The sequence below is a fragment of the Phaethon lepturus genome, unplaced genomic scaffold (assembly GCF_000687285.1).
Source record: "Phaethon lepturus isolate BGI_N335 unplaced genomic scaffold, ASM68728v1 scaffold14987, whole genome shotgun sequence".
In the NCBI taxonomy this organism is placed as follows: domain Eukaryota; kingdom Metazoa; phylum Chordata; class Aves; order Phaethontiformes; family Phaethontidae; genus Phaethon; species Phaethon lepturus.
The window spans coordinates 20,034-43,876 of NW_010554155.1; the positions used below are offsets into that span (position 1 = coordinate 20,034).

General features: G+C 36.9%; 1 protein-coding gene across 1 annotated transcript in view; it reads right to left on the reverse strand.

Annotated features, from left to right (window-relative positions):
• Positions 1–1,167: 1,167 nt before the first annotated feature.
• The window catches only part of XRCC4 (X-ray repair complementing defective repair in Chinese hamster cells 4), a gene marked incomplete at its 5' end in the record, with an annotated part of 38,043 nt that continues 15,367 nt past the window's right edge, over positions 1,168–23,843 (reverse strand). The window contains one exon of the mRNA XM_010291751.1: positions 1,168–1,316. Within this exon, the coding sequence (XP_010290053.1) occupies positions 1,168–1,316 (149 nt within the window). The remainder of the gene's footprint in view (positions 1,317–23,843) is intronic.

The window sequence follows — 23,843 nt, forward strand, 5'->3', positions numbered from 1 at the left end:
AACAGAAGAGAAGATTACATTTTTCTAGACTATTCTAAAAAAATGTATTTATATTTTTACTAATAAAACAGGATTGTAAGTTTAAACATTCCTAGCTGCCATCAAGCCACAACCTTCTATGTCAAAATAAGATAATCCTCTTGCTGATTTAAACAGACATCTTTGCTAACCATGGGAAATGTCTTTGTAGTCTACTTGTGTCAATGTCTGTTTAAACAGTTTGTTATTCATTGGATATTACAGATAAAAAGGGAAAATAAGTATTTGCAAAACTAACTTACCATGGATCTTAAAAACAGATCAGTTTTTGAAGAAAATACCACCAATCATATTGCCAATCCGAATTAATTCTATGCATAACTAAGCAACTCCCAGATCATGTGAAAATATTTACAAAAGTTGAGATTGACACAAGAAGAAAAAGACTTTTATGAAGTGTTATAAATTCTGACCCCCTTGTGTTTAAGAGTGAATTCTTTTTCCTCCCCACTGATCTTACTTTCAAAAGAAACCTATTCTTGTCTATAAAAAATGGTATCGTGAATTAATTTCCACTAAAATTACAAAGACAGAAACACAAGATGGTGAGGTGGGAAGGGACCCATGGAGATTGCCTAGCCCAACCTCCCTCCTCAACTGCAGCAGACTGTCCAGGACCATGCCAGTCAGGTTTTGAGTATTTCCACAAATGGAGTCTCCACAACCTCTCTGAGCAACCTCTTCCTGTGTTTGACCACCCTCACCATGAAAAAAGACACTCGTAATGTGTCACTTTCTGTGACACAACTTAGCTGAAGCTGACCATCTTAGTTTGACACTTGCTATGAATGCATCCTTCCTTGCCTGCAAGTTATATGGTAACCCGCAGAACATAATTTTAGTAGGCTTCAATCTATTTGCTTAAAGTTATCCAAGTCAATTAAAGAAAAGAATTTTACAGTTATCACTTTAGAGATGTATTAAAACCTATCAGTCATTGGGCCTGACAATTTAATCATTTGCATCTATTCCAAGTTGGTTAAAATTACTGTAAATGACTATACAGAATGCAACACAACAGTATTCAGTCTGAAATATGAAACTACATGAGAAAACACAAAAACCCCCAAACCACAAACCCACCAGCATCTGTTGATATAAAAACATTTCAATACATTTGAAAACTGCTTACTTTTCCTTGGCTGGCAGTTCTGTCTCATAAGTAGCCGTCTTAGCTCCTGTCCCAGCAGGTTTTGCTGTCCTTTGTCTTCGCTTTCTTCTTGGAGCAGTATCAATGACATCTGGGCTACCCAGAATGGAATCCGTTCTTTCTGGTGCTGCCAAAAGGAAAAAGACCCAAGTGGAAAAGAACTTGAAGTATTACAAGACAATTCTTAAAATATTTTTTTGATTGGAAAAAAAAAAAAATTGATTGGAATCTGTGTACTGCTAAGATGTGCTCAGATTTGATGGCAGTTTGTGTCAAAACAAACAGATAACAAATGGAAATTCAAAAAGACCAAATTTAAGCTAAAAAGATAAGCTTCCCTTGACATCTTTTTGTGGTCAGTGGAGAGAAAGATGGGCAGTGATAAACCAGAAATATACTGATGGTCTCCTCCTTCCTCCTTGTAGACTCTACAGTAACTAGAGTGGTAGTCTGAATAGCAGTTTCATTGACCTGAAGTTAGTCCTTGTCATCTACAGAGTAATTGAGGAAGGTGTGTACGTGGCACAGGGAAAGGAGCTTGAGTGTTCTGCTTACTTGTGTGGCTTTGTTCAGACTCTTAGTCTGCAGTATGGACTGCAATATACATCCAGAACAAAAAAGAATTAAACAATTTTCAATATTCATTAGGATAAACCCCTGAGGGATGCTTATTGCTGTGATCAAGCACTGTACTTTGTAAGGTACTAGTCATTCTGCTACCAAGGAGCTCCACGCAACAAACCCTTACAAGTTTTGCTGGAGACTCCCTGAAGACAATGGGCGGGAAGACCGGATGAACAGCCTGATGTCTGTTCAGTGAGGCAAGAAATCATCCATCGGGAGTAAACCTACGCACAAAAAGTGGTAACACTATCTTGCTGCTCTACGCGTGGAACAGGTGGCCCTGGTTCAGAATAAACCTCTCTAAGTGACAAAGAGTAGCTGCAGTCTGAAAGGAAAAGAGGGATAATTCCTAACACTTCACAACCCAAAACTGGATAACCCGTCTAGGTTTCCCCTGCCCCCCTGTTGAATGTTAAAGTAGGCTTTGTCCAGGTTCATTTACCTATGATTTTAATTTCCATCATTACCGCAGAAACTGCAATTTCATACCTGTTTCACATTTAAATTATCATGTAAACTCACAAAAGATGCATTATCTACACTTAAAAAACAATCCCCTCTCTGCTTTGACAGTTACCTACCTGAAGCTCAGATGTCAAGACAACCGAATCCTTCCTTAAGCTAAAACCCTCCCTTCCCTTGCTATTAATGCACTCAGAAGATACGTAGACATTTTCATTCCAGCTACCAACATCCATGCTTTATTTGGTATGCCTGCTTGAAAAATAAAATCTTTAATTACTTTGAATTTTCAAGATAATGATATCCAGAACAGCACACATTTCAACTGAAATATATTAAATAATAATGTGGTGACTGAGGTTGGTGCTATTATGGTAAATTCCCTGATTACTACTTTCTGTGTGTTTTAGGAAGGTTTAATCTTCACAAGGATGAAAGACACCATAATTTGAGATTTAATACCAAAGGTTTTCACAGAAAGTAAATAATGGGTCCTATTTCTTCATTCCTTTCACAGGTGTTATCCACACCTACTGAAAATGAAACAGCACGAAAATGTGCAACCCACAAGTAACATTTTCACTCTTACTCAAAAAAATGTGTTTCTGACTAAGAACACTGCTAAATTAAACATGTAAATAGAGGCTCCCTAGAGCCAGTGCAACAACTGCTTACAATGAAGCATACGCTTAATGATCAGAACCTCTTAGCTTTTACCAGCGTGCACTACACTACATCACAGGTTCCAGATCTTGGTAGGGTGACAACAGGTATTACCTTACATATTTCCAAGGCACAAGCTAATTAACAAGTTTCAAAGTCCAGTACAGACAAGATACATTGCCTATAATAAATGCTGAAAAGTGTTAAATTACAGCCTAATTCTCCACACTAAACTTTAACTATCTATGCATACTTTTCCAGGGCTAAAAGTTGAAAATATGTTCATGATTGTTAGTTACTATTTACCGGCAGCATGTTCAGTGTAGTATATTTATTTAATATTTACACTAATTCTATATTTGAACATCACTTCCTAAAGTCGCCCCCTTCTTAATTAATACACATAAAACAGTTTACCGTCAAGAACTAAACAAACTTGATTAATTTTACTATCATAGGCCTTATTCTTCCTTGTTGCTATTCTCCTCCCACACTCTCTGCTTTTGCCAAAAAGTAGATCCAGAGGTTAGCTACATATAAAAAGCCTACATGATGCTGATGTTAAATAAATAATGTCCCTGTGCTTTTACTTGTGTAATATGCAACGATGCTGAGCATCCTCATGCTCAGCATTGTTTACTGGTTAGACACTAATACTGTTTGTCTTCTACAACAGTCCCACTGGTGCTCGAGTGAGAAAAATGGAAGACACGTGTTCATCTTTGCAGCATACTGCATTTGTGCTAACTTCAGGCTGGGAAAGTGTCTCAGTTTTCTATTAAACATCTCAATCTAATCTTCCCCATGAAAACAAATTTTGCTCTTATGACCTATTAAACCCAAGCAGAATAAAAAATATTGATCTAAAAGTAAGCCTCTGCAATAAAGTTGACAATTCCTATCGTGAGAATGTTTCTTTTAATAATACCAAGAAGAAAGCTTTGAATTGAGACAGCCTAGAAAGCAGTCTTATGAATAGTAGTAAACTAGCTCATAGATAATCATTGACCACCATTGGCTTGGGTCTTTTTGTTTTGTTTGTTTGTTGTTTTTAAGCCAGACTACCTCTTAGGTTAGAACTGCTGATGAAAAGATGGCATACACTTGAAGCTCACAGCAGCATGCATCACCATAAGACTTTAAACACACACCCACTACTGTTGCCCCAAAATAATTCCCATTAATGAATTCATTTATAGTACTTGACTAAAAACCAAAGAAAGTTTCAGCAAAATATTAGTCATTGCTTGACACAAAATCATTTGGAAAAATGAGAGACAGTCTTGAACATAAACCTAGTTTTTTATTCTGAAAATCTTTTCTGTCTAAACTTCACAACCATTTTAAGCGAGTAAAGTTCCTTGACTTCTCATGAAATTAAATTTCTTACGTTGATATGATGTAATACAATATGAATGATTGTTATACCTTTGAGAAGAAAGGTATCGTTAAATACAGACAAGGGTACTGTTTGATGAAAGCCAGTTACTTAAACCACCTAAAACAACAATTGCTGATCAAGAAAAGGAAATGTTCCAAATATATAACATACCTTCTGCAGGTAAATAACAGCAAGAAACAAGATTAATAGGAGTGCAAGAAAGGGAACCGTAGTTCAAGCACTCCAAGAATATTTGTGCTAAGAACAATAAATCTTGATGTATTTTTTCTTGTTTGTTTTTAAGAGTGATATTATTTGGTGGGTAGAGGGAATTTTCAAATAAGAGAGCATATTTTAGATAATAATCTAAATAATAAACTAAAAATAGCTTTCACTGGTTTGAAAGAGGAGGAAACTAAATCAACACTGTCCCATAATGTTGGGCACCTGGAAACAGAAGACGCCTTTACTCTAATACAGAAAAATGCCAGGATGGTTTCTTTGACAAACCACCAGGCTGCACATACAATTACTGCTTCTTCTGCTTCTGCCCTTGCACAGCATCACTAGCAGAGAAACTAGACTGAAAGAGGACAAAATGGTCACAAAACAATCACCTAAAGAACACCAGGACTGCCTGTGACAGCTGCTCCCCAAGCCACGAAAGAAAAAAAAAAAAAAGAAAAGCAGCAGAACTCATCACTTTAATCCTTGACTATAGTGTAACTTCAGTAATTACGTGGTTTCTCAATCTCAGCCTAATTCCTAAGGGATCACCATAGCTGATAACAATTAGCATCTCTTTGATATTCTCAGCAGAGAGTCTCCTAAATGAATGGGTATGGAAATGAATGTGTCTCACTGATGTAGGCAATTCCTGCAAAGTAGGATTAAGTCATTCTTGACAGGCAATTTAGGAAACACCACTCTACCTACACTAAAGTTATCCTGTATATATACATTCTGCCCATAATCAGGCATTTTTCATAAGAAATAGATACAGTTAGATCACTCAGGGATTCAAAATCAAACATCGGTGTTTACAGTTCACGCATATGCTTCAGTGAAAGTAATAGGAATATGTCACTATTTTTATTTTAGAAAAACAGTAAGAACCATTCTCCATTCCCTTTGTTCTGTTCTACTTTATATTTCATTCTTTGTATAAATTTGGGTTTACTGAACTGTAATCCCCTGGGGCCTAAACGCAGTTGAGACTGCAGTTCTATAAATTCTCTGTCAGTTAGTTATTAATGTTTATTTTTATAAAGAGTATCTCCATGGGAAGTGTTTATGAAGACACATTTTAAAACAACTCCAGCAAAAAGTTTAGATCCAGCTATACAAAATTTACAAATTGTATCCAGTTCAGTAAGGAAGTTTACATTTCAGCCAGCTAGACTATATTACCACTGACAAACCATCCTAAGTCTCCACATGTAGACTTTTCTATTTGCAAAGCCTATTCTTTTCTTGATGTCACTCTTTTTCAAAAGCTTTTAAAATCCAGTTCTGTCATTAAAAAAGCTTCTTTCAAACCTGGAGTGAAACTTATCAAGTTATAATAAAAATCTAGTTGACATATGGTTTCCTTCTCAATGCTTATTCATTGGAGGCAACTGAGGTTCTCATCTGCTACCAGTTCATATTGTCTTGCAACTAGATGGCAAAAAAAATCAGGTAAACTTGACAAGCAAATAATAAGTTTGGTCAGGAAGCATGAAGAAGTCTCTTTTCATACATCAAAATATCAGAGGGTAAAAAAAGAATCTGTTTTTACAAATATCTGCAGAGACTCTGAAGGAGCTCATTAATTTTAGTCATCAAACCCATGATCTCTAATAGAAATCCCTCTTTTAAAAATACTTTGATATGGGATATTTCAATGAACCATATGTAGTTCATCAGATGAGATATTAATTTTCTATAATCCATAATAATGTGTGTTGCTAAAAATACTTCAGTAATGCCATAATTCTAAGAAAGTCACTGGTTATAAACTGTCAAAGGTTAAGATTGATCAGTAACTCAGTGATCTTGAAAATCCTCACACTATACACCTGTACTCTATATATTTAGTGTCTCCAGCCCCTAAAAATTAGTACTTCCCTTACAATACAAACAGAAAGCTTTATAATGAGCTCGGATCTTTCCTGACGTGGGTCAGGTAGAGGCTCCATTATGAAGCAGTGAAAGCTACAAGATTGCAATTTTGATATCTGTAACCTACTAACAATTAAAATTGCTTTCCTTGCTTTATTTCTTATGGGTACTTGACAGAAACAATGGCAATGTTGGTGACTCGGAGCCTGTGGTGGCTTTTGACTAGCCGAAGACTGTTTGGTGAAGCGTTAGGCTGCTCAGCAACTGCATGCTCCAGCTTTCTAATGATCCACTAGAAGTCCAGATTTATTACATGCAGTTTTAGAAATCCTTTTTCATCTCTGAGCCTCAAATCTTTTTGAAACTCTGTATTAACACTGCCCGATGAGGCTAAATTTTGTGTACCGTGGTTGGATGCACCATCATCTAGCACACCCGAGTTCAGGCAAGAGCATTTAAAAAGTTGTCGTCTGAAAAGGTTTAGATGAGCTCACTGTCCCGGGTGTGACTGTTTGCTGGAGTCATTCTCTGGACTCCCTTGATGTCCTATTTGGATCATCTGTACCACCCAGGGTGGAGGTAGGAGGCTTCTGAACAGCGTCCCCAGGAGACATTAAACAGCATGCAGGTCAAGTAAACAAAACAACAAGACAGAGAGATGGAAGAATTAAAAACATGAAGTTAGGAAAAGCTTTGGAAAAAATTTCTGGGCTGTGATCTTTCAATTCAGTGTGAGGTAGTGGAGCCCAAAGTCATTTCTCACCAGGCATGTAAAACATATACCTCATGCCTGGAATTCCAGATGGCATAATTTTTGCTCTAGTAAATTTATCTAGTGTCTACAGCTTATGTTGCTAAGCGTGCACAGTTGATCCAGGCCCTGACACTGACAGTGGTGGGTTTCCATGTGTCACCTCTAAGGTTACCCCATATGTCCAACAACACTGTTATGCCTAGTACCTGGCTGTGTGGACGTGGAGCCTGACATTTGAGAGCCAGTCCTAAAGAAGAGTTTGAATAATGGTAAATGTATTACTCACTGATTTCAAATCAGTAAGAGATTATTTTGTTAACCTTTCCGTAAAATGGATATTCGTAATGCTATTTAGAATGTGAAGATGAAGCAGCATAGCTATTTATGAGCACTTTGAAACAGCACTTCTGAATTAATTCTAGCAGTAAGTCTCAAACACCTCAGACATGCATTTCTAAGAACTACAGCTACTCCTGTGCTAACTCCTTCACTCAAAATTGGTATCTCTTGGTTGGTGAAATATATAACAGTGACTGAAAAGGTCTGTAAACAATAAAGCTTTTTGACTTTTTTTTTATTATTTCTTTGGATAAAGAGCTACATTGCCCTTGTGCTTGAATACTCTTCAGATTATCTAGCCTGACTCCTGGAAATGTACATAAAAGCTAGCTGGTTTAGAAGACCATCATCTTGACACACATATGTCATTCACTAAGAACCCTGCAGGGATCATGAGGCCAGAGAGATCTGCCTCTGTGTACTGAAGGTAGTTTTAAAAAAAAGTAAGAGCTGCACTCAGACCATAACCTACCCAGTGCCCTGAAGTTGCACCATAGTGCTTTGAAATAGCTGGATCTTAGACTCTAATGCCATGAGAATTATTTCTTTCCCTGTTAAACAACTTTTGAGGAAATCAATACAACTCAAGGGAAGCCACAGGCCACAATAACTCTGGAAAATGTATGTTCTCATAATGATGGCATTTTATGGTGGATAAATTGCTCACCTCTACCGATAACTTTATTATGTGGTATCTTGTCAGCTGCCTTAATATTTTTTTCAATTATTTTATAAATTTTATTTTTTGGGGTATAGATATTTCTATTTTAGGTTAAGCAAAATTTTCAGGTGGAAAATCTAAAATAAAAATGTATTTAAACAGGAACCTTGCCTGCCCATATTTCACTATATATTAGTAAGGAAATACAAGAATGTTTAAACAAATACTACATTCAGATCAGAAGCTATTTTGCTACTTTTATTATTTATATAGCAACATAAATATGTGGTTCTACCTGTTTTCTTTGCAAGACAAAAAGATTTCAAGCTTTAAAATAAGTTACTTTAAAAGTTAGTGTCACAAGCGCTATGTCCCTCCACAAAGATACACAATTCTAAGCTTGGAACACAGAAGAGCTACATTAAAACTGTCCTTACATGTTAACATACATAATTAATGATTGGAGAGAGCCTAATCATTCAAAATTTCATCGTCAAAGGAAAAATGTTGAGAAAGCATTAAATGAGTAAAAAGGAAATGGAGCATTTCCTGCAGTTTATACAGTGGTTCTACATCACTAACACTAGCATGGGAAACAGTCAAGGGTGACTGCTTACTCAGAAAGTTACTAACATGCTTTTTACCTCTAGTTCCCCAACTTTAATTCTGTCTATGGTTGTGGTAACTGAAAGTCAGCATTACCAGTGGCTGTTTTGTAGTTATTGTGAAATGATTTAATTTCATCATGCTCCTAGGGAATATTTGTTACTTGCTGATATTTGAGTAAGGCTTGGGTACCTAAGAGTGGATAAAATCTTCTGGAATCTATAAGTAGAAGTTAAGTTTAATAATTTTTCCCCAAACCCACATCTTCTGGCATCCCCCCAAAATAATTTTCTAAGTTTCAAAGCTATTCAGCACAGCAGGTCCTGCCCTGCATTCAGGGGGACACAAGGATCTGTTCCTGGTCCTACCACTGACTTTGATGAATATTCATGCTTTGGTTCCTTGTGTGTAAACCGTAAGTAATGTTTACTTGACTTTATAAAATATCTTGATACTGAGGAATGAAAAGGATCACACAAGCCAGGTCCAAAGGATAGAAATACCTCCATAAACATAAGAGCAGCTAAGAGGTATTGTTATTTCTGTTGACACCAGTTATGTGCATGTGTGTAGGAACTCTGGAGGATGGAGAGGGCAGGGAGGCCAATCTCTGTGGAGGAAACTGTGAGTCTTGGGGTAGGTAGGCATGAGGAAAGGGCCAGTTTTGTCAAGCAAGGCTCAGTCACAAATAAGCTTGGGATCTAACAACCCAATGAGCCACTCTGATGGCTAGTATGATTCTTCAGCATCTGAAAAATTATAAAGTCTTATTATAATCTTCCAGTCAATGTTGATAGAAAACAGTTGAAAGAGTAAAGCCTAATAAATACAACCAAACAGTACAACTGGGATCAAAGGTCATGTCAATATTATAATGTGTGTAATTAAGAAAATAAATTTAGACACTCATGGATCAAAACTGTGGGGTTTTTGTATTGGTTTCTTTTTTAAAATTTTTATTTTTATTTAAAGTAAACATTTTAAAGAGTAAATCACAGCCCAGAGTATTCAATGTCTTGAATAGTGAAGTGAGAAACTGGGAATTTAGATGTGACTCCAGGAGACATCCTCAGAAAAGCCCATGCTTTGCTCCAGCATTGTCTGTCAGTGATGATTCCAAAAATTTAGGGCTAAGCCCATAAGATTTAGTACTGCCGCCTTTTCCATCTATTCCCCTTTACTCTTTCTGCTTTTAGCAAAATTTGAGACAAACTGTATTATGGTGACTCATAAAAGGAGGTCATTGCCCAGAAAGGGACTACACAAGGTTCTTGAGAGAGTTGTAACAAAGTCCAACCCCTTCCTTCAAAACCAGTTGTTTCATGAGAAGCTCATGCCCTTTCCAAATAACCTTGCTACAGAAGTGATTTTTAGAATATTTATATTGTGATTTTTTTTATGTATTTTTCAGAAAAATTTTTCATTTTTTCCAAATTTAATATGCTTTAGATCTTGTATTTCTATGGTATATTTTTTAATTTTTTTATAACTGGCTGATACACTTTGAACTCTGTCATGCGTTTTATGTTTGCTGTGAAACAAGCAAGCTGACGTGAGGTCTCAAATGCCATTCACTACGAAAAAAGTTCTATTTACATCATTAGCTTTCTGGACCCATTTATTTCTATTGAAATTAATATAAAACCTCCACTAAATAAAAGACATACCATGAATATTACCCAGAAATTGCTGTTAGCTACCTGATTTTTTCATACAGTGTTTCTAAAAGGCTTTTCATGCTGTGAATTTAAAGACAGCATTTAAGATGTCATTATGGCATGTCTTTATATACAGCTACCATTAAGGTCTTTATAATGGATTCAGACATGACGAACATAGAAGGTGCATGTGTCTCAGTCAGACATGACATTAACGTTTTTATGGCAGATGCACTGGCATAATTTCAATCAACATCACAGGATAATTTTGCTATGGAAAATGCTACAGGTAATTTTGGTTACTCTGAGAGGTTCTGAGAATATATTTATAAAGAAATCTAAAGATCTCAGTACTTTGAGAGCAGCAGTACATTAATATTTATTATAACATTTACTGAGCAATGAACATGAAATCTGATCATGTGCAAGACTTTATTATATGACAAACAAAAAATTATCCATCAGCATGTCTCAGTCAGAATCAAGAGGCTGGTTTAATCTGTAACAACTTCTATTTAAGCTTTTAAACACTTACAATGCAGTCCGTAAGACACATACATAGCACAATTTTAACTTTTGTTCGTCATTTATTATTCATTGTGCATAGATCATAAAAATGATGACAGGACTCAAGACCTGTGTTTACACTCTGACCCGGGCCGTTTTTCTTCCTCAAGTCCCTGGACACCTGAAGGGCTCTCCTGATCTGGCTGGGCTGTACACAGGTGCAAAGGTCACCACGAACAGACCACAGCTGAAGATACAGTTAGGAAGGAGCTCCTCTTCAGAAGCTTTAACCTACGTCATGAAACCATCTACGAAATGCATTGTTATTGGCAAGCTGGAAGATATTCAGGGAAATTTTAAAGGATAATGGTGGAAATGAATGGCAAAAAGACTATGGCAAATAGCCTGGCCCCAAGTTAATCAGACAATAGAGATGCACAGCCAGGATGCAAGATGAAGTCATTGTGTGGTGTGATGGCAAGAGTCACAGCCAGACTCGTTATACAGAACTGGCTTTCTTCCCCTGGGATCCACTAACTCTGGGATAGTCTTTCCATATGGCAAAAACTCCACTCCTCAGTACGAAAAAACAGGATCACACCCTGAGTTGTGCTAATGTTCCATGTATCCTTCCCCAGCCAACGTCCCTACGAGTCACCAGGGCCAAGAGGCACCACACAAATCCTTTATTAAAACAGGAATGACAGGTTTTTTATTACCTAAATCACCAAACCCACTCAATAACACGAAACGTGTTCACGCCTAGGAAACATACTATTTTCTTCTGAAAAAGAATGTTACTACTAAGCCTTTCTGATACTCAGACTAGCCTTTTGTAGTGTGCAGCAGCCTGAGAAATTACTTAAGGGTAGAGCACAGCCTGGACTGGCAAAGCTTCATGCAATTCTTCTACTCCTCCATCAACATGCAGTGATTCTCAAAAAACCCCAAATTAATGATTAACTAATGGTTCCAAAAACTGCTCCCACACTTTTAAAAGAAACAGAAATAAATGACATATACATTGCTTGAAATTGAGAAAAAAACCACTATGCTAGAACCAGCAGACAAATTAACAGACTGATTTAGACTGAAAAGAGTTTTTCTTCTGGTACCTTGGTGCAGGGAGAACATGAAGGGATGATCACACAAAGGATGTGATATAAACCACGTACTAAATTCTAGTGATGAACACTATGAAAACATGATGTATTCAAAGAAAGAATATTAGTGGTCTATTTCCAGTAAAATTTGCTGAAGATATTAGAAAGCATGCATGACTTCATAATGACATTTTCTAAGAGCCATGAGGAAAAAAAAGTGTTTCAGGCTACAAAGACTTACAGAATTAAGTTCACTAACAGTAAAATCAGAATAAGGTCACTAGGGTAAGTGGCTGATGCATGGGATAACAGAATGCCATAACAAGGTTCTATAAGCAGAAAATATTGTATAATTTTTCATTCTTTCCAAGAAAAAAGAAATGTACAACAGAGAAGCTTGGTATCATATTTTCTCTCATTACAGGCTACATTTTACAAGTAGTCCAGCTATCCTAAATAGAGCTGTATTTGACAGGTTGATCCTTAGACATAATAATGTTGCTATTATTTAATGCTAGAATTTTTGCCAACTAATATTGTTTCTAACCATCACAATACTTGCCTAAAACAATGTTTGAGAACTCCTAATTTTCTTTTATTGGAATGGATTAATCATTATTATACCAGTACAGCTGACTTAAAATTAAAATCACACAGACTTCCAAATCAGACATTTAAAAACGTTTTCTTTCCGTGTCTGCTCAAGTTTAAGCAGGGAATTCTTCATAGTACTGCCCTCAGTCCCATGGTTGCTGGTACTGACTGTTAATTTGGCAGCATGCCTCCCAGGAAGATCATCTCTGATTAGACTACTTGTGGAGGAGAATACTATGCAGGAGAGTAAAAATGTCAGAAAAAAGTTCAAAAGCGAGAAAGATACATCTAATCTTTGCCCATGTATGCCCTGTTGTGCACAACACCCTCTTTGTTGATCAACAAAAACCACATTAAAACATCTAGGACTAGGCACAAAATACTAATGTGAATAACGGCTGTTAAGATGACTAACACTTTTATTACATATTCAGAATTGAACACTTTGGCCAGAAACGCAGCCAGAATAAACCAGAGTAGCCTCTCTGGAAGTTAATGGAACTATAATGAATTACACCAATTGAGAATTCAGACTATTATTCTGGGATAGCTGCTGGTGAAATACAGAAAACAAAGCAAAAGACTAATTGCATGCTGTGCATGAACACAGTCATTTAAAACTGTATTTCCTGAAAAGGCAGCTGAATAATATCATTACCTGAGAAACACCTGGAATCCTTCTTGACCATTTTTTCTTTAGTAAAAGCTGTACACAGTAATTTTGTACTTTTTTCTAAAATTATACAAAAAGGGCTTACAGTTGATTTCTCTTTTCTTTCCCCACAAGCTCTGAATTAGCAAGGAAAAAAGCATCACCACGACTATTCTGTAAAATACTCAGTTTTAAGTCATTAACACACCATACCTACCCCAGAATATGAAACTCCATTTGATAAATAAATCTTTCCCAACCTTGGAAAAGTCAAACAGAGCTGCGTGGCCATACCAGTTTGAGAAGAACGCTCCCAGATGCTACAACGGGCTCCCAGCTGTTAGCCTGTGTGGTCACATATCAAGGCAGCCACTTTGGAGCCTCTTGTTTTGGGAAATGCTATGTACCTTCATGATTTAGTCTCAGGAGTCTTTACTACAAAAATACCTGTTTATTTCCTTCTAGTAACAAGAAGTGTGTTGATCTTGTTATCCAAGGATATCTAAGGAAAATAAAGCCACCCCCTCTTTACCAGAAACTGCATACAGAATCTTTCCTGCCATAAATCACCACGTGAACTCAGCAGTTCAAATTGCTGCTTTCTTCCCAGAGAGGGATTTTAAAGTTCCTCCATCCATGAGCAACAAGGGGATGATTTATTCCGAGATGCAGCCACCAGTTAAAGTGTCAGTGCATTTCTGAATGGCAACAGCAGCAGCATGGATCCAGCCCGAGTAACTCTGAGACACCAGACTGCTGGAAGGAAGGCTTTGGTTTTTGTTTTGCCTTCTAGTTTCCTGGCCCAGATACAGGACACAGATATATAGCACAGGTCAGGGTTAATACGCTGCCACTGAGATAAGGCTCAAGACTGACTGAGCCAGTGACTACTGTTAACAAAGGTGATTCTACTTCTCTCCTATACTACAGCATTTTAGCAAGCCACAGTAAAGAGAAGAGGTTGAAATGGGAAATAGCTTACACTCACCAAAAAGTGGTGTCACTCCTTCCTGTCTAACATCCCATTTTGTAAAAAAAACAAAACAAAACAAAAAAACCCAAAACAAAAACAAACTTGATCTGTCCTTTACTCCTACTACTCCTTGCTGCAGAAAAATGGAGCAGCATAGAGTGAAACAGGCACGGTTCCTTTCTTCAAGCTCATAGAAGAGCTGCAAAATACCCAATTGTACCATAAATTTGTTACCTCGTCTGCCCCCAGAAGACAGGAACTGTGGGTTCTCCACTTGCCCTGCTAAGGTACATCTCCTGGAGACAGTGTGGTCTCCCTGTGCCTGCTCCTTTCCTTCCAGCTGAACAGAGACTTGCTGACAAGTCTCCTGCCCAGAGGGAGTTTACCAGTGAGTTATTTTAAGGCAACTTTGCATTGTTCCTCTAGAGAAAATTCTCCTCAGTAGGCCAGAGACACTACCCTACTAGGGCTGTAGCTTTAGAACACTATTTAAAGTAATGTATTTTAGACATAAAATATAAACATCTCCTGAAAGTACCTGTTTATCTGGATGCTCCATACAGCTCTTCAATGACTATGCCACTTCAAAGAACAGAGGAACATTCACCGAGTTGGCCTTTCCTTGCACATAAAAGTGACTTCAATCCCCCGAACATCAGCCAAGCCTCACAAAAAGGCACACACTGAGGGATGATATACTACCTACAATGGGATGACCGTATTTCTTCTATCGTTAGTTATCCTGTCTTGGGGGATAAACAGGGAAACAGTAAATCAGCTCCTGTGCTTAGCTCTCCAAAGCTTAATGACTACCTTCTCAAAGGTCCAGCATGAGGGACAAGACTACCCTACTCTCAGGATACAGTGGGAATGATGCTTGTTCCCAAAGTAACATACAATTTTCCACCTATTATTTTCCTAGATTATCAAAATTCACTTATTCTACAAAGCTTATAAGGAAGTTCTCAGACATTTTAACAGCTTTTTGATGTTCACATGCCTAGAAAGATTTTTTTTTCATTATGCAGTTCATGAACGAAGTGTTAAAGTAAAGAATAAACCCTCAGTAAGCAGTTCCAGAACCTAGAAAGTAATATAATTTGCTCACACAAGCACACAAACAAAAGGCCAATCACAGTTTTGACCTTGCTGATGCTTTGTGAAGATGAGTGACATCAACTTCATGGTCCAAATATCTTAAGGATAGCTTAGAAGCACTCATAGCTCTAAAAATTCCCAGTGCGAACATTCTAATCCTTGCCCTGTTTCACAGGCAAGAGACTCTTGACATGATAGGAGTCATGATAGAGATGTGATTTCACCTTTAGTCTGATGTAGTCAATGTCATCAGCCTGCAATAATTGGGGTCAGCTGCTCAGTGTAATGGTTAGCTGTGCAACACCTTTCATTTCTTTCTCAAAACAATCAGTTTAGATGCAGGCAGGTGGGAAATCGAAGATCACATTTCCATCATTTACAGCCCTCTCCATATTTGACCACAGGGAAAAGACGGATGCATTCATGTCACAGGTGCCAAAAATCTTTATCAAGTCCTTGCTGGCCAGAAGCACTTTTTATATCTCCCTAAAAGCTATAAGCCTCAACTGTTTCTTGGAAATACAAACTAGAAATGCCAGAAAGAAAACAGCTCTCTGTTCCACACTTTGATGAAAAGATAAAACATGCTCATATGAGAAGCTTCATCTGCAAAGGCGAAGTGCACAATAGAAGCTTATTCCTCCTGGGCACCCAGAGAGGATGTATATTAATTTTCTTCTGTATCTTGATGGCAGCTTGTGCTTGTTTAGTGATTTGTTAATATTCTCAGAGCTTACAAATAGTTGGCAGAACATGTTCCTAAGTTTCACTGGTTAATGATATGGTTTTAAACATGGAGGGACACAAAAACCAACCACATAAAATAAAAATAGGGCACATCATGTGAAAAAAAATGACAGCAAATTGTAGTGATTGAAAATTCATTTAATCTAAAGGTCCACCCGCACTTTACATCTATCCAAAAATTCCCCAAGTTCCTCATCTTCTCTACAATTCCACATCAGAAGTAGATCTGCTCTGTCACTCAGTGTCAGTTCAGCTTTCTACACAGGCTCAATGTCTTAGCGATCAAACACTCCTATATAAAAGCAACTGTAGCTATATTTGTCCGAAGTGATTGTATCTCAACAGCCATAATTACCAAAAGGCTAAGCAGATATTTGCTTAGCTTACCATCACCCTTCCTCTGCCATTAAATCAACAGCCAAAGGCATTCAATTAGATCAGCACCAAAGTCACTCCTGATCCCTTTTCTCAAAAATTGACCATTCATACTTCTTTGTCCTTTATCCTCTGTTTACCCCTGAATCTTTTGACTTTCTTGCACAGAGGACACTCTTCAGTGCTGTTACTCCTCTGCTTGTGTGTAAGGCATGTGTTATATCTCCTTTGACCCCCATGGCTGCATACTTCCACTGTTTTGCAGTAAGCCAACTGGCCACGTCAGTAATATTCCTGAAAATCCACTTAGTTCTTATGTGCTACTCTAACACACGCAAGACAAGAGTCTTAACTGATGTAAGTCAGTAATAAATCACCACCCAGTTAACGGAGCATTCTGGCTCTAATAATTCAACCGTAGTCCTAAATTTGATGGTGCTGTATCCCAATGATAACTCAGCTGCTAACACTATAAACTTCTTTTAAAGAAAGGGCTAAGCTATACCAGTGAGAATTTTATTTTTAAAATCAAGGTAAATGACAATATTGTAGTTGACCTTTTTGTGGAACAGAACCGAAATCAAATCAGATACAATTTACAAGCAGCTTCAACTGCAGGACAAGCATCAACATGTTTTCAGTCTCCTGCATAAAGGCTCATTTCTCACAAAGCAGCCTCACAAACACACACCAGTGTTTTGTCAGGGAGGTTTATTAAGCACACCTTGCTACATGGTTTAAAACAACTGAGCACTGGGAATTCTGACTCAGAGTTGCTGTTGTCAAGTGAGGAAATTGGGGAACTGAGTCTTCGGGCAGCCTACAATCAGTCTCAGTTAAAGCAAACTGTGAGTAAGTGACAGACCTTTGCCAAGGAACAAGCAATGAACTGAATGCTCTCAATGCTAATTTGAACTGAGGAGCAGTGTTTGAATAAGCTGCGGATGAGGATTCATCTTTGGACACAGGTGAAAGCTGATGCCAAGCAATTAATATAAGTGATGTTTCACAGCAAAGAGAGAAGCAGGTGATTTTTGTCAAACGAAAGCCCTTGTTATACTAAGCTTTGTTTAGCACTAGGACTAAACATAAAATGAACTGTTATATGCCGTGTTGCAATTACACGCCAAGAAAAGCAGCCAGGTAAAAAACCATAGGCATTGGAGATCTACACACAATTTTGTTTTGCGGATTTTGAGGGATTTTTTTAAAAACAAATTGTCCATGAAAATTATTTACTACAAAGTATCCTGGTCATATAGTACATAATTTTTTTTTCTTTCCCCTATCAGTACGGTGTTTCTGGAAATCCCAATAAAAATGCTGCAAACCTTTCACATTTAAAATCCAGAAGTCACTGGAAGCCAAGAACAAAGTATCTTAATTAACAAAGGACAATGGTTCACACAATGCAACTACTTTGGAAAAAACAGCACGTCTATGAGATTTTTCCCAAGGTTGCCTGTGGGGTTCCCCACTTTGAACGCTCCTTCTTACTGCACACAATCTAGCAGTTAGATTCTCTGTCATATAATGCTACATATGCTGTTTCAAACAAGAAGGCATACGTTTTGCTATCTGCTTCGTTTACATTCCTCTTAGCATACACTGATCAGTGATGCAAGAAGCCAGTTCTCAGTTCTCAGAGACGTGTCCCAAATCTTCTCTCTTTTGCTGTGAGACACATTCCTTCCACATGTCCTGGGCCATGGGGCAACTTAAGTGACTAAGTGTTTTTACAATGTGCTCTCTCTCTTCACCTCTTAAAAAAGACCAGCGAAGCTTTCACCTTCATCAAAATTCTGAAAGTCTTGTTTGAATTTAAAGATTGCATATAACATGTTTTGAAGCTTTCAGCATGAGTGATGAGCTACCAGTGAACCATATAGTTAATGATACTGTTCCTAAAACAGACCAAGTTTTATGTGTAACTAAAGAAGTTAATATTTGCTGAGGTATAATGAAGTAAACTACTTTCAAATATGGAATAGACAACAGCTTTTTTTTGCATTTAAGTTTTTGCCTAGATTTTTTTTTAAATTACTTTGTCTTCAGCAAATGAGCTGCATTCACAAAACATAGAAATGGTAGAAGAAAATTAAAATGACCTTAAGCAAGCAGGAGTGCCCAGAATGCTAACATCACCCTTATGCAAGAACTCCTGGAGGTTACAAACAGGTTAACCCCTTTGTTTCACATAGTGTTTCTCAACTCCTACTCCAAAGCCTTCCGATTGCTTGCCTCATATGTTTCCCAGGAAAGGTCTTAAGGAAATTGCTGGCAATCAGATACTCATGACCTGACCCTTCTCGCCCAGGAACCTAAGTAATGAGTATCCTTGTGAGAATTCAACTCATGGCTATAGATTAAAGAGTTATTTTTTCTTGGCTGAGACAACAGCTCACAGTATGGCTGCTTCCAGACTGCTTTTGCCTTATTGAATTGGAGAGCGCTGCAGTTTGCTGTATCAGCAGATAGAAATCTAAGGACAGCACTGTATAAGCAAAAACAATAGTTTAGCCAGGTAAACAGATCTGGAAGATTCAAAGTCGCAGCTGCTGAAGCAGAGCTGAGCTTAGCAGCAAAAGCACTACTGGGAAGTGTTCTCTTACAAGTTGAGTTTATTTCTCCATTTGAAACAGATAAGTTCCTTACAGACACAAGAATTAATTTACTGCCATAAATGGGTTAACTAATGACAAGGCTGTAGGCAAAAGAAGGAGCGTAGTGAGAGGAAGATGAGAAAAACAAATTAATGTGGTGGCAGGTATAAAAATTACTCAAAATGCTCCTGTGATTTGCAGAAAGGTAGTGCTGAATACAAATCAGTGTTTTACTGTCAAAAGCTTATGTAACAGGGATTTGTGCAGTATCAGCAGTTTTCTTTGGTAATCTACAGACCTCAGATATGAGGACAAAAAGTTAAACCAGCAAAAAATGCTGATATTAAATGTAACTTTATATAGAGTTTAGTCTCTCCTTGTTTTCCTGCATTCTACATTTTTCCCACTCAGTTCCTCCTCCTCAACTCACATTTACTGTTCTCCCCACTCAGGCCATTCTGTTTTCTGGAGGTGGCCAAAACTGAACACAACAGCCTTCTCCACAGAAGTTTGGGCATAAGAGATTTGAAATTTTTGGTCTTGCTTGAATTGATTGCATGCAATAACTTTACAAGCTATTGACTGATTAGTTAATGAAATAATGGAAGTTACTTTGGTCATTCTTGAAACCTGAGATTATTAGCTATTAGCACAGTTGCCAATGAAGTACTTATTCATTTTTGTGCTAGGAAGTTTAATATTTTTACTAAATAAAAAATAAACTCTCCTCTCAAGCTAAACAAAAGAACACCCTGTCAGTAAAGTGAGAGGCATTTGAAATCGGCACTGTAAACTGATTTTCTGCCATGGACATCAATACTGCTGACTAATTTGTTTTGGTTGTATTTTTCAAGCAATTGAGGCAGTTATCTGGTTAAGAGAGGCTAAGAAATACTATTATGAACTACCTGTCAATTTTAAATTTTTATTATATTAGTATATTCCAAAATACATAAACATATGCTAATGTACCTTTTTCATTTTAATTATGCTAATTTTGGACAAAATTGATACTTACACAAAGAGCTAAGACCTATATTTTAAGCCACATTCCTTAAAAAAAAAAAAGAGTTAAAAATGGGCACTCAATTTATATTTAGATATCAAAATGTATGCACAAATTTCTAGAACAATGGGTACTGGGTAGCTCACTGAGCATCCAAATTTTGTTTGTATGAAAAGAGTGATTGCGCGTTTTTTTACATGCTGACAGGATTGGTAATGAATTATAAATGAGCTATTAATGACATTTTTATAAGCTACAGGGGAAAAAAAGGTTAGCAACTTAACTACAGGGATACTTTCTTAGGCAAGGTGAATTACTAGGTTTAAATTTATGAACAATACAAAAGAAGGCCCAGTGATTTCAGTATGATGATTAGTTCCAAGTGATCAGGATCACACCTACTAACTACTAACATCACAGTAATATCAGAAAAACTGACACTAAGTAAAGACTTGTGAGACGGGGGTGAAAAGTGCAGATACATCTCTGATCATGCTTTTATTTAAATCTACCCTTTTTAAAGTTAGATCTTTAGCTTCTAAGACACAGGAGACACATTCAGGATGCACAGACCCATATCATCACTTTATCTGAACACGTATCTTTAAAGAGATTTAAAATAAGTACAGTAAAAAGTGATCTTGCATATACTGCAAAATATTTGAGACTGGGTTTTGCACCTGTCTTTCTATGTATATGTAAAGCTCTGAACCTCATGAATTGCCATTTTGCTCTTTACAGAGGGTTACCAGTTGTCACGTTACATGTCTCATACCAGACTAAAAAAAATCAAAAGTATAAGCAACTCTGTAAATAAAATGAGGCATGTGTAAGCATGAGGAAATACATTCTCTTCCTGTTTCAGATATGTTGGGTTCTAATCTTCATCCAGTTAAAACCAGCAAAAGACAGAGTTTACAGTATTTTTGATTTAGCATTATATCTTTTGTTCCCTTTAATTCATACAGTAGGTCAAAAAACTAGTAAGATACTGCTGACAGCTCCAGTTTTGAAAATGTCTCTCCTCCATCAGGTCACATGTGAGTAAGCTGTCTTTCAGAGTGTGTAAATTAACATTTGATCTCCTTGAACTGATAGCTTTGTAACTGATAGCTTCTTTATGAGATCATCTGGCCTGCTGTATGTAAAGGAGCATAAATCAACAAGCTCAGGTTAATATTTAAAACCAAGCAGAATATAGTGAAACTATAAAAACTGGAGTAATAATTACAGATGTCATTTGCCTCCTATCTCTGAATTATTAAAGCCATTTTTTTCCTTCTAAGTTTTACAAATGCCTAATATTCTACATGAAACTTGTGTATGCGATGTATGTAGTGTTATGCAGATTGAGGAAAAGGGTCCTGGAGGACAGTCTTTCATCCTAAAGATGAAAAGGAACTTCTCAGCTTTCCAGTACAATGCTCAACAAAAAACTACTTTCCAACAAATCTGGCATCAAGCCAAATGACTTATGTGGAATTTGTGTATAAATTAGAGCTATCATTTAGGGTTTCTATTAATTAAAGCAACTTTTTTCCAATACAGTTTTAATGCCTCACCTTCAGTATCTTTTAGATTGATCTATGTGCTATTTTACAAATAAAAGCTAAAGGACAAATAGTAAAGTCATTTTATGACAGCACCTATTACTTGAGGTGGTAATAAATAATGAAAATACCCAGTAAAACATGCAGGATAGAAAAGGAGAGAAGTAAAAAAAGAAACAAAACACCAAACCAAAAACCCACAAACCACCAAAAATCCAAACACAAAAAGTTTAGGGGAGTGTAATATACATTACTTTTAGCTCACAGAACAAAGGGATTTCTTTCTTAATGGAAGGCTTTTGAAGGATTAAAAGAAAATAAAATCTTTTCACATTCTTATTTTATATAGTATGAAGATTTTGACATTTCTTTAGGTATAAGCTGTTTCCAATCAAAGATTCACTGAGTTTGAAGAAACAAAAAAGGGCTACAGCAAGCAGCCCTTGCTGAGAGACCAACTCTCAAATCTAGGAAAGAACTACCAGACTCAGTGTGAAGTTTAGTTGAGAAAAATTCAAGGTAAAAAACAAGGATGCATGCTTTAACCTGGAAAAGTAATAAATCAAGGAAATAACCATAGGTTATAGTGCAATCTTCAGCAACCCAGCTTTTAATCAAGATAGGCTGTTTGCTTGAATGAGACATTGTAATACAGATGGGAAGTAATTAAGAGAATTATTACAGTGAATGTTACACAGCTGGCCACAGTAAAAGTCTTCCCAACATTTTGTGATAGAGAAAGCAACATCCAAAATTCAGAAGTAGAAGCTTGTTGCTGTGCAAAAAAATTACTGTGGGTAAATAGTAGTGGAAACTTTCAACTGCTTCAGTCACTGCCAGCCATGACAAAACACACATGAAACATGAATTTTAAGAAGACAACCTATGAAACATTCATCTTAAAGTGAGAAGAGCTGTTAGAAAATGTGCAAGAGCCACAGGTTTCAAGTCATGACAGCAAACTTAGCCTGAATGTGCCGCTCACAGAACACAAGACTCTGGTCTGCAAGAATCTATATCCGGGCTTTGTTGGTTGCCACTGATATGCAGCCTATTCAATAGCTGAAGATAAGGGCTTTTATCCTAATGTTGAGGATTATAGAAACTTGCTATCAGTACCGCTGCAGGAACCATTTTTCTCAAGAACCAATACTTCTCTTTGATGAAAGGATACTTCTCCAAGAGCTGATACTGCTAAACCCAAGATCAACTTTCTAAAGTACATCCGTATTTCCAAGAGGGAAGGGAATACAAACACATTGTGTTATTTGCATGTGAATTGGTTTTTTGTTTTCCATATATCATGAAGTATACTTAAATATTTTTGATGCATTTTTCTTTCTCTCTGAATTACACGTCTATATAAAATCATCCAGACACCAAAAGCAAATGCCTAGCTTTCTAAACATGCAGAAGAAAACTATCATAGTAAATGGTGTGAACTGAACACAAAATAAAAAATTCCCATTAAATTAGACCTGATTATTATTTACACTAAAAGCAGTTAAACAGTAACACTCATGATAAAGTAAAACATCCTTTATAAAAAAGAAAAACTACCAACGAAACAAAACAAAGGAGGGGAAAAAAAAGTCTGGTTCAGCTTTACCTTTCCAAAATAGCCCCCAGGAAAAATAAACCTCTGACTGTGCCTTCCAGTGAACCGACTTATGACTTGCAACTCAAAGAATTGTTTAGAGACGGCATGTAGCATGAAGTTCATAATGAAACTGTGTGATAGAGTGGTTTCATTGGCAGGTCTGCACAGATGAAAATAAAGCACCATTGTCCCTGTACATTGCATTTCATAATTTCTATGGTCTATAATACATGTATTGAAGCATATTTTGGTATAAGAATAATAATTATTGCTAGTTCTTTTAGTTACAACAGATCCCAAAAGGACCACTAAGGTGGACACTAAACAAATACAGTCTGTGACTTAAAAGCACAAGAACAAACAAAAGTGTTAGAATGGGGATTACCCCAGGCAGGTTATTGATGACAAGCAGAAGATTCCTATTTACCTGATAAGCAGTTGTTCTTTAACTATTTATTGAAGGAGGATGAAACAGAGCAGGGCTGCTTATGGCACCACTCCAGCACCACTAATGCTATAGTTTCACAACTGATGAATTACATTCTCAACCAACAGGTGTTGAAATAGGTCTTCTGTAGTTCACGAAGAAGAGAAA